The 13,979-nt window shown below is 38.9% G+C and overlaps 1 protein-coding gene across 2 annotated transcripts in view; it reads right to left on the reverse strand.

Annotated features, from left to right (window-relative positions):
• Positions 1-13,979, reverse strand: part of F8 (coagulation factor VIII) — a 292,803-nt gene that overhangs the window by 239,493 nt on the left and 39,331 nt on the right. The window contains exon 2 of one of the 2 annotated variants that reach the window (XM_053579849.1): positions 674-795. The exons of the other annotated variant lie outside the window; for it this stretch is intronic. Coding sequence (XP_053435824.1) covers positions 674-795 — 122 coding nt within the window. The remainder of the gene's footprint in view (positions 1-673; positions 796-13,979) is intronic. 2 annotated transcript variants of the gene reach the window in all.

Consider the following 13,979-nt stretch of genomic DNA (forward strand, 5'->3'; position numbering starts at 1 on the left):
TCAACCCGAGTGCCCACTGACCCATGAATAAATTAATAAACTGTGATATATATGTGTGTATATATATGTACATATATGTGTGTGTGTGTGTGTGTAGCTACACACACACACACACACACACCATGGAATGCTATTCAGCCATAAAAAGATGGGAGAATTTACATCTTTTGTATTAACCTGGATAGAGTTGGAGAACATGCAACTTTAAAGTATCACAAGAATGGAAAAGCAAGTATCCAATGTGCTCAATACTAATATGAAACCAGTAGACAAATAAATACACACTCATATGACAGAAAAATACAAACTCAAGTTGGGAGATGGGAGGAGGTAGTGAGGAGAGGGGAAGAAGAAGGGAGATTGGTGTGCTCCCACCTAATGGGCACAGTGTAAGGGTATATGGCACACCTCTTGTGGGAGGGGCACAACTACAACAGGGACCCTACCTAACAAATGCCAACAATGTAACCTAATCACCTGTACCTTCATATTAATCTGAAATTTAAAAAAAGACTGACAAAATTCAGTGTATTTCCCTGAAGGTGAAACCTGACTAAAAAGAACATTCTCTTTGGCATCTTCCCTCTTTAACTGAAACCTCAAGATTGAGGAATCCTGGCCAGGAAATAAGATAACCCAGTTTCATAATTAGCATTCAACATTGTTTTCATACCCATCCAGGATGGCTTGGGCTTGGCAATGTTGAAAAGGTGATCCGTGAACTCTACAAACACAGTCTTTTTGTACATGACTGAGGTGTTGAATGGAAAAGATCTTGGCACTCTAGAAGGAAATCTGTGTGAAGAAAGGAAAAACTCATTCATTTTGGTGGCCTTCATAAAGCAGCTTCCATCCTTCTCTCCTTTACTGTTAACAAGGCAAATTGGAAGTTGTACACACTGTTTTCACAAGTCAACTGATACATAGATGCTATAAGATAAGATAAATCATAAAATCAATGTCCATACACTGCATTAGCCAAAAATCCTTTGTCATAGCAATAGCTACCACATCCTTTAATTTCATCTCTAAAATAGACTATAAGTTTCATCTAAGCACATTGTATTCAGATTTTGTCCAAATGTCCCTAAAATTATACTTCCCTCCTTAGGAATACCAGGAATATCATAGAGAGATTTTTTTTTTTTTTTTGGCAGAGAAGCAACCTGGGAATTAATGCTCCTTCTTGTCTCTTGTAAGATACTCCAAATTGCCCATTTATTCATGGATCAGCTACTGAATCAGAAATTATATAATGTTCCCAAGAGTTATTACTTGACTCAATTGTGAAAATGATTTTATGTGAAGCTGGCTACAATTTTTCATCTCTCCCTACCTGATAAGTTAGGTTATTATGTTCTAGCCTTGTCTAGTTTGAGTAATAAAAAGGACCAATGTAAATCCCAGAGAAGAAGGGACACTTGCCCTACATCAATTGGTAGAAATTAGAAAGTAATTGAAGTTGCTATTTCCACTCACTGGCTTTCATGTGCTGATCATTTTTGCTCACCAGGGAGCAGTTCTTCAGCCTTCTATATGCCATAAGTAGCCTCTCTTTTTAGTATAAGCCTCACTTATGTTTCTGGGCATATAACTTTTATTACTTTAATTTCCCATTAGATTTTACCAACTGATATCATTTCAACAAACCAAGGGGTTATAGGCACAAGAGGCGCACATTTGAAGAAGTAAAGCTCACGTGGAGAAAGCAAGGTTCCTGCCTTAGAAGAACACTTTCATGTGTAGATCCTGGTCTCTCAGGATCTTTCAATTGCTTAAAAAAAAAAAAAGTGCATTCACTTGTCCCCAGATTTACATTCATTCACCAAACACATAGCAGAAATAAATATGGAAAAGGACAGGTTTTAAAGACATAATTAGACTTGAAAATGACTAAACTGGTAGTGACCTACAAGGATTTTTTTCCCCAATTTTTTTTTTTTATTGTGGTTAAATACACATAACACAAAATCTACCATCTTAACTATTTTTTTTTTTTTTTGCAGTTTTTGGCCAGGGCTGGGTTTGAACCCACCACCTCTGGCATATGGAGCCGGCGCCCTACTCCTCTGAGGCACAGGCACTGCCCCATCTTAACTATTTTTAAGTGTACAGTTAAGTGATGTTAAATACCACCATAGCTCTTTTTATCTTGCAAAACTGAACCTATATAACCATTAAAAAATAACTCTTTCCTTCCCCTGTCCCTGGCATTCACCATTCTACTCTGTTCATGATTTTGAGTACTGTAAGCACCTGAGATAAATGGAATCCTATAGTTTTTGTCTTTGTGTGACTGGCTTATTTTTTCTTACCATAATATCCTTAAGGTTAATGTACATTGTAGCATATGTCAGATTTTTTTTCTTTTTAAATGCTGAATAATATCCTTCTGTATGTTTATACTTCATTTTGATTACTCATTCATCTACCAACATTTTAGCTGTTGTGAATAATGCTGCTTATAACATGGTTATGTGTTGATTTAGCTAGGCTAAGGGATGCCCAGTTAGATGATAAAACATTGTTTCTGGGCATGTGATGGTGTTTCTGGAAGAGATTAGCATTTGAAATGGTAGACTGAATAAAGAAGATCACCCTCATCAATGTGAGGGTGAGCACCATCCAATCTATTGAGGGCCTGAGTAGAATAGAAAGGAAGAAGAAAGGTGAATTCACTTTCCCTGTTTGAACCAGGATATCCATCTTTCCTCACCCTTAGACATCAGAATTCAAGGTTCTTGGGCCTTCTGACTTGGACCTGAACTTGTATGTGTGTGTACACACCTATATACACATATACATATATATCCTATTGATTCTGTTTCATTGGAGAACCCTGACTAATACAATGGATGTAAAAATATCTTTTAAAGATCCTGCTATCACTTTCTTTTTAGTATATAACCAGAAATGGAATTTCTGGGTCCTATGGTATTTCTATTTTTAACTTTTTTTTTTTTTTTGAGACAGTGTTTCACTTTGTCACACTTGGTGGAGTGCCATGGTGTCATAGCTGACAGCAATCTCAAACTCTTGAGCTGAAGAAATTCGCTTGCCTCATCCTCCCAAGTAGCTGGGACTACAGGTGCCCACCATACCACAACACCCAGCTATTTTTATTTATTAATTATTTTTTTCTTATTGTTGGGGATTCATTGAGGGTACAAGAAACCAGGTTACACTGATTGCATTTGTTAGGTAAAGTCTCTCTTACAATTGTGTCTTGCCCCCATAAGGTGTATCACACACCAGACCCCACTACCTTCCCTCCTTCCCTCTCTTCGCTCTTCCCTTCTCCCACCCCCTCTCTCCTTTCCTCTCTCTGCTCTTCCTTTCCTCATCCCCCAGCCCCCTTCTCTCTCTCTCTGCTCTCCCCTTACCCTGCCCCTCACCATGTACTAGGTCATTAATTGTCTTCATATCAAAATTGAGTACATAGGATTCATGCTTCTCCATTCTTGTGATGCTTTACTAAGAATAATGTGTTCCACTTCCATCCAGGTTAATACAAAGGATGTAAAGTCTCCATATTTTTTAATGGCTGAATAGTAAGTATTCCATGGTATACATATACCACGGCTTGTTAATCCATTCCTGGGTTGGGGGCATTTAGGCTGTTTTCACATTTTGGCGATTGTAAATTGAGCTGCAAAAAACAGTCTAGTGCAAGTGTCCTTATGGTAAAAGGATTTTTTTCCTTCTGGGTAGATGCCCAGTAATGGGATTGCAGGATCAAATGGGAGGTCTAGCCTGAGTTCTTTGAGGGTTCTCCATACTGCCTTCCAAAAAGGTCATATTAGTTTGCAGTCCATGAGCAGTGTAAAAGTGTTCCTTTCTCTCCACATCCATGCCAGCATCTGCAGTTTTGAGATTTTGTGATGCAGGCCATTCTCACTGGGGTTAGATGATATCTCAGGGTTTTGATTTGCATTTCTCTAATAATTAGGGGCAATGAGCATTTTTTCATATGTTTGTTAGCCATTCATCTGTCTTCTTTAGAGAAGGTTCTATTCATGTCTCTTGCCCATTTATATATGGGATTGTTGGCTTTTTTCATGTGGATTAATTTGAGTTCTCTATAGATCCTAGTTATCAAGCTTTTGTCTGATTAAAATATGTGAATATCCTTTCCCATTGTGTAGGTTGTCTATTTGCTGTGGTTGTTGTCTACTTAGCAATACAGAAGCTTTTCAGTTTAATTAAGTCCCATTTGTTTATTTTTGTTGTTGTTGCAATTGCCAGGGCACTCTTCTTCATAAAGACTTTCCCCAGGCCAATATCTTCCAGTGTTTTTCCTCTGCTTTCTTTGAGGATTTTTATCATTTCATGTCTTAAATTTAAGTCCCTTATCCATCTTGAATCAATTTTTGTGTGTGGAGAAAGGTGGGGGTCCAGTTTCAGTCTTTTACATGTGGATATCCAGTTCTCCCAGCACCATTTATTGAATAGGGATTCTTTCCCCCAGTGTATGTTCTTGTTTGGTGTATCAAAGATTAGGTGGTTATAAGATGTTAGTTTCATTTCCTGGTTTTCTATTTGATTCCAAATGTCTATGTCTTTTTTTGGCACCATTATTATGCTGTTTTGAGCACTATGGCTTTGTAATACAGCCTAAAATCTGGTATGCTGATGCCCCAGCTTTGTTTTTATTACTAAGAACTGCCTTAGTGACAGTGCCTGCGGGTCAAAGGGGTAGGGCACTGGCCCCATGTGCTGGAGGTGGCAGGTTCAAACCCAGTCCTGGCCACAAACAAACAAACAAAAAAAAAAAAACTGACTTAGCTATATGGTTTTTTTCTGGTTCCATACAAAATGCAGAATCATTTTTTCCAACTCTTAAAAGTATGATGTTGGTATTTTAACAGGGATGGCATTGAATCTGTAGATTGCTTTGGGAAGTATAGACATTTTAACAATGTTGATTCTTCCCACCCATGAGCACGGTACGTTTTTCTATTTGTTAATATACTCTGCTATTTTATTTCTTAGGGTTTACAATTTTCTTTATAGAGGCCCTTCACCCAAATTGAAAACAAACAAACAAAAAAATCATTCAGAAAATTAATGAAACAAGGAGTTGGTTTTTTTAGGAAATAAATAGATAAACCTTTGGCCAGACTAACTAGAAATATAAAAGTAAAATCTCTGGTAACCTCAATCAGAAATGATAAAGGTTAAATAACAACAGATGCCACAGAGATACAGGAGATTATCTCTGGGCAATGCCTGTGGCTCAGTGAGTAGGACGCTGGCCCCATAAACCAAGGGTGGCGGGTTTGAACATGGCCCTGGCCAAACTGCAATAAAAAAATAGCCAGGCATTGTGGTTTGAATCTGCAACTGGTACTCAGGATTACAGGTGTGAGTCACTGAGCCTGGTCCTCTATTTTCCCAGCTACTTGAGAGGCTGAGGCAAGAGAATCTTCTAAGCCCAAGAGCTGGAGGTTGCTGTGAGCTGTAATGCCACAGCATTCTACCAAGGACAACAAAGTGAAACTGTCTCAAAAAAGAGAGAGAGAGAGAGAGAGAGAGAGACTATCTCTGAATATGACAAGACACTGTATGTCCAGAAATTTGACAATGTGAAGGAAATGAATCAGTATTTGGAATCACACCCTCTCCCTAGACTTAGCCAGGAAGAAATATATATCCTGAACAGACCAATTTCAAGCACTGAGATCAAAGAAACAATAAAAAAATCTCCCAACAAAAAAATGCCCTGGTCCAGATGGCTTCACACCAGAATTCTATCAAACCTTCAAAGAAGAGCTTGTTCCCATACTGCAGAAATTATTCCAAAAAATCGAGGAGGAAGGAATCTTCCCCAACACATTCTATGAAGCAAACATCGCCCTGATACCAAACCAGGAAAAGACCCAACTAAAAAGGAGAACTTCAGACCAATTTCACTAATGAATATAGATGCAAAAATTCTCAACAAAATCCTAGCCAATAAATTACAGCTTATCATCAAAAAAGTCATACATCATGATCAAGTAGGTTTCATCCCAGGGATGCAAGGCTGGTTTAACATATGCAAGTCCATAAACGTTATTCACTATATCAACAGAAGCAAAAACAAAGACCATATGATCCTTTCAATAGTTGCAGAAACAGCATTCGATAAAATCCAGCATCCTTTTCTAATTAGAACACTGAAGAGTATATGCATAGGTGGCACATTTCTTAAACCAATTGAAGCTATCTATGACAAACCCACAGCTAATATTTTACTGAATGGAGTAAAACTGAAAGCTTTTCCACTTAGAACTGGAACCAGACAAGGCTGTCCTCTGTCACCATTACTATGCAACATAGTGCTGGAAGTTTCTAGCCAATACAATCAGGGAAAAGAAGGAAATAAAGGGCATCCAAATGGGAACAGAGGAGGTCAAACTCCCTCTCTTTGCCAATGATATGATCTTATACTTAGAGAATCCCAAAGACGCAAACACAAGACTCCTGGAAGTCATAAAAAAATACAATAATGGTGTGGCGCCTGTGGCTCAAAGGAGTAGGGTGCGGGCCCCATATGCTGGAGGTGGTGGGTTCAAACCCAGCCCCGGCCAAAAACTGCCAAAAATAAAAAAATACAATAATGTCTCAGTATATAAAATCAATGTCCACAAGTCAGTAGCCTTTGTATACGCCAATTAACAGACAAGATGAGAGGCTAATTAAGGACACAACTCTTCACCATAGCTTCAAAGAAAACACCCAGCTATTTTTTTCCCTCCCACAGGTGCCACCCAACACCCAGCTATTTTTAGAGATGAGGTCTCACTCTGGCTTGGGCTGGTCTGGAACCTGTGAGCTCAGGCAATCCACCCACCTTGGCCTCCCAGAGGGGCAGGATTACAGGTGTGAGTCACTGAGCCTGGCCCTCTATTTTTAATGTTTTCAGGAATGGCCATACTGTTTTCCACAGTGGTTGGACCACTGAGCACAAGGGTTTCAGTTTCTTCACATCCGAACCCACACTCATTATTTTCTATTTTTTGCTTGATAGTAGCTATCTAAATGAGTTTGAGGTGGTATCTCTGTAGCTTTGATTTACATTTCCCTAATAAGTAGTGACATTGAGCATCTTTTCATGTGATTATTAAGCACTGTATATCTTCTGTGAAGGAATGTCTATTCAAGTCCTTTGCCTGCTTTTGAATCTGGTTGTCTGCTGCTTCTGTAAAATTATTTTGGTTATCCAGTCAGTGTCCCTTGAGATTCCATATGAAATTTGGGGGTGGGGGGTTCTATTTCTGCAAAAAAACCAAACCAACACCTAAAAAGGGAAAATATAAGAAGCACTGCTGAAATTCACACCGTAAGGTCAGGGACTCACCAAAACAACAAGACCTAATCACACAAATATATAATGCTTCCCTTCTAACCACACCTACCACTATCCTTGTAGGAGTAAATGACTCTCATAGGAGGAAGGGGACAGAAAATAATACATTTGACACTTAGATCATCTATTCAGGTACCTCTTGGTACCTAATCCTGACCCTTGCCCTATTTTGATGATAAATGACAAGTCCAGTCACAGCCTACAAAGGGCATGATAACCAGGTACTTCATCCAGTAACCCAGCTAGACAAGGAAAAGTACAAATTGAGAGGGGAAAGGAAGAGCCAAGGATGAGTAGTAGAGGAGGGAGATGATGATACCAGTTGCAGATTCAAAACAAGCTGTGGCAGCAGGAGTTGTGTGGTGGGTCCCAAACCTTCCTCTTGTTTTCCTGAGAAAGGAGGCCCATCAGGATCCCAAAAGAACCATTCCAGAACTTAAGAAGCAAATGGATCTGAGCAGCAGAAGGGTTGGACTGTACTGGAAACTTGTGTTGTGCTGCCCAGATTGCCCCATTCAGAACTAAAACACTAATTCCTGGCTGGGCACCCATAGCTCAGCGGTTAAGGCACTAGCCACATGCTCCGGGGCTGATGGATTCAAACCCGGCCCAGGACTGCTAAACAAAAACAAAAAATAGCCAGGTGCTGTGGCAGGCACCTGTAGTCCCAGCTACTAGGGAAGCTGAGGTTAGAGAATTGCTTGAGCCCAAGAGTTTGACGTTGTTGTGAGCTATGACACCACAGCACTCTACCAAGGGTGACAAAGTGAGATTCTGTCTCAATTTAAAAATAAATAAATAAAACACTCATCCCCCAAGCTGCTAGGAAGTTGACAAGTCCCATTATGGGAACTTCCTTAGGCTGAAGTCAGTAAACTCATCCAAAGTTATGCCCCTTTCCTGGTCAAAGTGTGGGTATATAGGTCTGGCCAACTTGCTACAATATGGCACATCTCTGCAAAGCCATGTTAGCTTGAGCTCCCTGTGAGACTGGGCTTTGTTCAGACTGCATAAGCTCAACTTTTCTTTCTACCCACTCCCATTCCCTTCATTCTGCCATAAATGTTGATGCAGAGGATCCCCCCCCCCCGCCCGGTAAACTTCCCATGTGCAGAGAGAGAGACAGGGACAGACAGACACAAAAAGAGACATAGAAGAGTGCAAAGCTGACAATAATTTTTCTTACCTATGTGCTTGAAGCCCATGGGAGCACTATTTGAACAATATTGGTCAAAAACATTTTTTGTCTGCTTTGCTTTCATACAATTCACTGCCAGCTCTCAATCCACAGAAACAGGTGGGCATTCTTTCTTTCTTTGGGATGACTTCATTCTCTCACTACTTTCCTTTCTGTCTCCCCCCTCATCATCTCTTCTCTCATTCTCTCTCTCCTTCTAAAATATAAAATAAACTTGTACATTTACATCCTTAAAAAAAAAAATCTATGGAACAGACACCTGAAAAAAGATGGCGGCTGAGTAACAGCTTCTGTGCAACTGGGCGCAGTGAGAGTGGCGAGAGAAGACTCAGGCATCTCTGGCCAGTGGGTTTTTCCCAGAGGCTTCCCTTTGGTGACACAGGAAGCTGGTGAAAGACTTATGGACCCCACCAGGAGGACAGAAGCAGTGGAAAACTGGCAAATAGTAGGTGCGTTTGTTCAGTCAGAGGCTGCCCGCAGCTTTACCCATAACAACAGCAAGACTAGAAGCAGGAAAAGCCTTACCTGTGGGACGTTTTGGTTTTCTTGGACTTAGGCACTCAATTGAACTTCCTTGAGAGATTTGGGGTCGATGTGTAGAGACGACTTTGGGCATTGTCTGGGGCCCCAGTCTGAGCTGCTGAGCCAGAAAGGAGCTAATATCATTCAGCTGTGGGCTGCCTGCACAGCTGCTGTGGGAGAGCTGCCACTGTGTGGTGCAGCACGGAGATCAGCCAGGAGACCTTGGGTGAGCAATCTACTCTGTTTCCCCGAAAATAAGACATCTTCTGAAAATAAGACCTACTTACAGGAAAGATGAGACGTCCCCTGAAAATAAGATCTAGCGCATCTTTGGGAGCACACCTTAAAATAAGACACTGTCTTATTTTTGGGGAAACAGGGTAGTGACTGAGCTGCCCTAAGGTGGGGACTGAAATGCTGGGGAAGTGTGGAGATCCAAGTGTGGCAGATTAACAGCCTTGGCTCTCAGGGACATAGTGGGAGTCTGGACTTGGCGCACTGGATAAGCAGGCAGCCACACCAGGAGAGATCCCAGGGTTAAGTGCTTTACTTGGAAAGCGTCTGCTTGGCCAAGGTTCATAGTTTGGAGTGTCTTTTAAGTGAGCTGAGGAGACTTTTGGGCTCCCAAGCCTGCGGGGTCTGAGAGATCAGCAGAGGCCTTCAATCTCCATCTCGTACAGCTGCATCAACATTGTGATTAACTTCCTATGCCCCAGAAGATCACCTGTTGCCTGGACACTATTCAGAAAGATATATATATTGTTTGGTTCTTTGATTTGGGGGGTTTTGGGTTTTGGGGGGTTTGGTGTGTTTGTTTGTTTTTTTCTTAATTTCAACATTTTTCATTGGCATTTTTCTTGTGTTTTTTTTTTCTTTTCCCCCCCACTATTCTATTTTAAATACAAGCTTCCATTTTTGCCTTCTTTAACAATTAGAATTTCATTTTTGCCAGTGTTTCTGCCCCTATTATTTGTCCCCCCCCCAGTGTTATCCCATAGGGGTTCTTGATTGTTTTGGTTTGATTCATAGTATTTTTGGCTTTCCTCTCTACTTGGTGGAGGTGGGGTACTGTGTCTGATCTGGTTGGCAAAGAACTGTTGACCTCAAGGGAATCAGCCAACCCAGCACCCCCAGAGGTTGGGTGTCTTCAAGGTTGGGTCATAGTACCCTACTATACACCTATATTACTCCTGTTTCTTTCTTTTGGTGCCTTTCTCTTTTTTCTTTCTTTTTAAAATCTTTTTTCCCTTCTTGCATTTCAATTTTCTCATCCTTCTGGTCCCATTCCAAAAGAACTCATTAAAGTTTTAAAGAGCAAGAAGATGTGAAAGGATAATTAGGGTAAGAAAACAGATATAAGAAAGCACTCATGAAGAAGAATCAGCAGGAAAACCCTGGTAACATGAAATACCAGTCCAGAGTAACCCCTTCTAGGGATTGCAAGGTAGCTACAGCAGAGGACTCCTCCTATAAAGAAATGTTAGAAATGGCAGAAGGGGAATTTAAAATACAGATGATGAAAACAATGAAGGAAATTGGTGAGAAAGTGGAAAAAATCAGAAAACAATGAACGAAATTGCTGAGAAAGTGGAAAACAATAAAAAAAAATGAAGGAAATTGCTGAGAAAGTAGAAAACGATCACAAAACAATGCAGGAAATTGCTGACAAAGTGGAAAATAACCAAAAGGAAATCCAAAACCAGAATCAAATAAGAGTTGAATGATACGAAGAATATAGAAAGGATATAGCAGAGCTGAAGGAGATGAAGCAGTCAATTAGGGAACTTAAGAATGCATTAGAAAGTATCAACAGATTAGATCAGGGGTCCTCAAACTTTTTAAACAGGGGGCCAGTTCACTGTCCCTCAGACCATTGGAGGGCCGGACTACAGTTAAAAAAAAAACAAAAAAACTATGAACAAATTTCTATGCACACTGCACATATCTTATTTTGAAGTGAAAAAACAAAATGGGAACAAATACAATCACACCCCCTCATGTGGCCCACGGGCCATAGTTTGAGGACCCCTGGATTAGATCATGCAGAAGAAAGAATCTCAGAGGTAGAGGATAAAGCTCTTGAGATAATCAGATAGTTAAAGAGGCAGAAAAGAAGAGAGAGAAAGCAGAATGTTCACTGACAGAAATATGGGACTCTATGAAGTGTTTAAACATATGAGTTATAGGTATTACAGAAGGGGAAGAAGAATGCCCCAGAGAAATGGAAGCCATTCTAGAGAATAGTATAAATGAAAATTTCCCAAATATCACCAAAGATTCTGACATACTACTTCCAAAGGGATATCGGTCCCCTGGTCACCTCAATTCAAATAGAGCTTCTCCAAGGCACATTGTAATGAATCTATCTAAAATCAAGACAAAAGTAAAATTTTGCAAGCTGCCAGGAGTAAGTGCCAGTTGACCTACAGGGGAAAATCCATCAGGGTGACCGCAGACTTCTCTAATGAAACTTTTCAAGCCAGAATACAATGGTCATCTGTCTTTAATCTACTTAAACAGAACAACTTCCAGCCCAAAATTCTATATCCCGCTAAGCTAAGCTACAAAATTGACGAAGAAATCAAATCTTTTATTGATATGCAAACATTGAAGAAATTTGCCACAACAAGACCAGTTTTACAGGAAATATTTCAACCTGTTCTACACACTGATCATCACAATGGACCTTCAGCAAAGTAAACACCCAGAAATTAAAGGACAGAACCTAGTTTCCATGATGATGCAAAAGACAAAACTAAGCAATGGACTTTCACAAAATAAGATGAATAGAACGCTACCACACTTATCAATTATCTCAATAAATGTCAATGGCTTGAATTCCCTACTGAAGAGGCATAGATTGGCTGATTGGATTAAAAAACAGAAGCCATCTATTTGCTATCTGCAGGAAACACACCTCACATCAAAAGACAAATTAAAACTCAGAGTTAAAGGTTGGAAGTCAAATTTTCAGGCAAATGGAATTCAGAAGAAAATAGGGGTTGCAATCTTGTTTTCAGATACATGTAGATTTAAAGCAACTAAAGTTAAAAAAGACAATGATGGTCATTTCACATTGGTCAAGGAAAAAATACAACAAGAAGACATTTCAATTCTCAATATTTATGCACCCAATTTAATTGCTTCCAGATTCTTGAAACAGACCTTGCTTAATTTGAGTAATATGATATCCTATAACACCATAATAACGGGGGACTTCAACACCCCTCTCTCAGAGCTGGACAGATCCTCTAAACATAAATTAAACACATGTTAGAGATTTAAATGAGACCCTAGAACAACTGGGCTCAATAGACATATATAGAACACTCCATCCGAAAGATAAAGAATATACCTTCTTCTCATTGTCCCATGGAACTTTCTCCAAAATTGATCATATCCCAGGATACAAAACAAACCTCAACAGAATCAAAAGAATTGAAATTCTACCTTGTGTCTTCTCAGACCACAAGGCGCTAAAAGTGGAACTCAACTCCAACAAAAATGCTCAACCTCACACAAAGGCATGAAAGTTAAACAACCTTATGCTGAATGACAGTTGGGTGCAGGAAGAAATAAAAAAGGAAGTCATTAACTTCCTTGAATATAACAACAATGAAGACACAAGTTACCAAAACCTATGGGATACAGCAAAAGTAGTCCTGAGAGGAAAATTTATCTCTTTAGAAGCCTACATTCAAAAAACAGAAAGAGAGCACATCAACAAAGTCACAAGCCATCTGATGGAATTGGAAAAAGAAGAACAATCTAAGCCTAAACCTAGCAGAAGAAAAGAAATATACAAAATTAAATCAGAGATTAATGAAATTGAAAACAAAAGAATCATTCAGAAAATTAATGAAACAAGGAGTTGATTTTTTGAACAAATAAATAAAATAGATAAACTTTTGGCTAGACTTACTAGAAATAAAAAAGTAAAATCTCTAGTAACCTCAATCAGAAATGACTGAGGGATTGATCCCTGTGAATTGAATAGTGACTAATTCTCACATAAATTGGATTTAATTTTGACCAAAGTACATTATTTAAACATTAATTTTTAATTCAACTTGTTAATATGTTGTTTAGGATATTGCATCCTCATTTATAAGTGACACATGTTTGTAATATCCCCTTTATAATAATATATTTTTTTCAATTTTAATATAAGGTGTACCTAGATCAAGTAGAATGATTTTGAAGCATTTCTTCTTTTTCTATTGTCTATAAGATTTGGCATGATCTGTTTTTCAAAATTATCTGTTACTTTTATTTATAAATGTTAGATGTCTATTTTCTGAGACTTAAAAAAAATAATGTTAACTGATGACTCCATACTGAACCTCAGAGTCAAAGCATTCTATAATAGACATACTCTTATTTGACAATGTGAATGTTATTTTCTTTGCATTATTATTATTATTGCTGCTTAATATTTCGATGTAGCAATTGTCTGATTCCTTTTCTGAATATATTTATGTTCGTTCGTTACATAAGAGGTTTTTGTTTCTAGTCCTTATTTTAAACATTGTTATTGTTATTAAAATTTAAGCCTTTTTAATTTTGTGAAGGCAAAAAAATAGAAACCTTAAAAACGCATATGTAAAAAAAAAACAGCTAAGTTTCTACAAAGACTTCTGCACACAAATATTCATAGCCACTTCAATTGTAATAGTTGAAAAGCAAAATCAAACCAAATTCATTTCAGTAGATTGAGCCATAATAAAGTGTTGTGTATCTAAAAAAGGAATAAAACATCTGTGGAAACACTGCCACATGATCTCAGCACTTGGGATTGGCAGAACATTGCTTAAAAAGCTGACAATTTACAATGCTCTATGGTGCTTTTCCTGAAAAGTGTAGGGGCAAGGCTTTAAGACTCCTTCATAAGGCACGGTCACTCTGCAG

This window comes from Nycticebus coucang, chromosome X, assembly GCF_027406575.1.
Source record: "Nycticebus coucang isolate mNycCou1 chromosome X, mNycCou1.pri, whole genome shotgun sequence".
Taxonomy (NCBI): domain Eukaryota; kingdom Metazoa; phylum Chordata; class Mammalia; order Primates; family Lorisidae; genus Nycticebus; species Nycticebus coucang.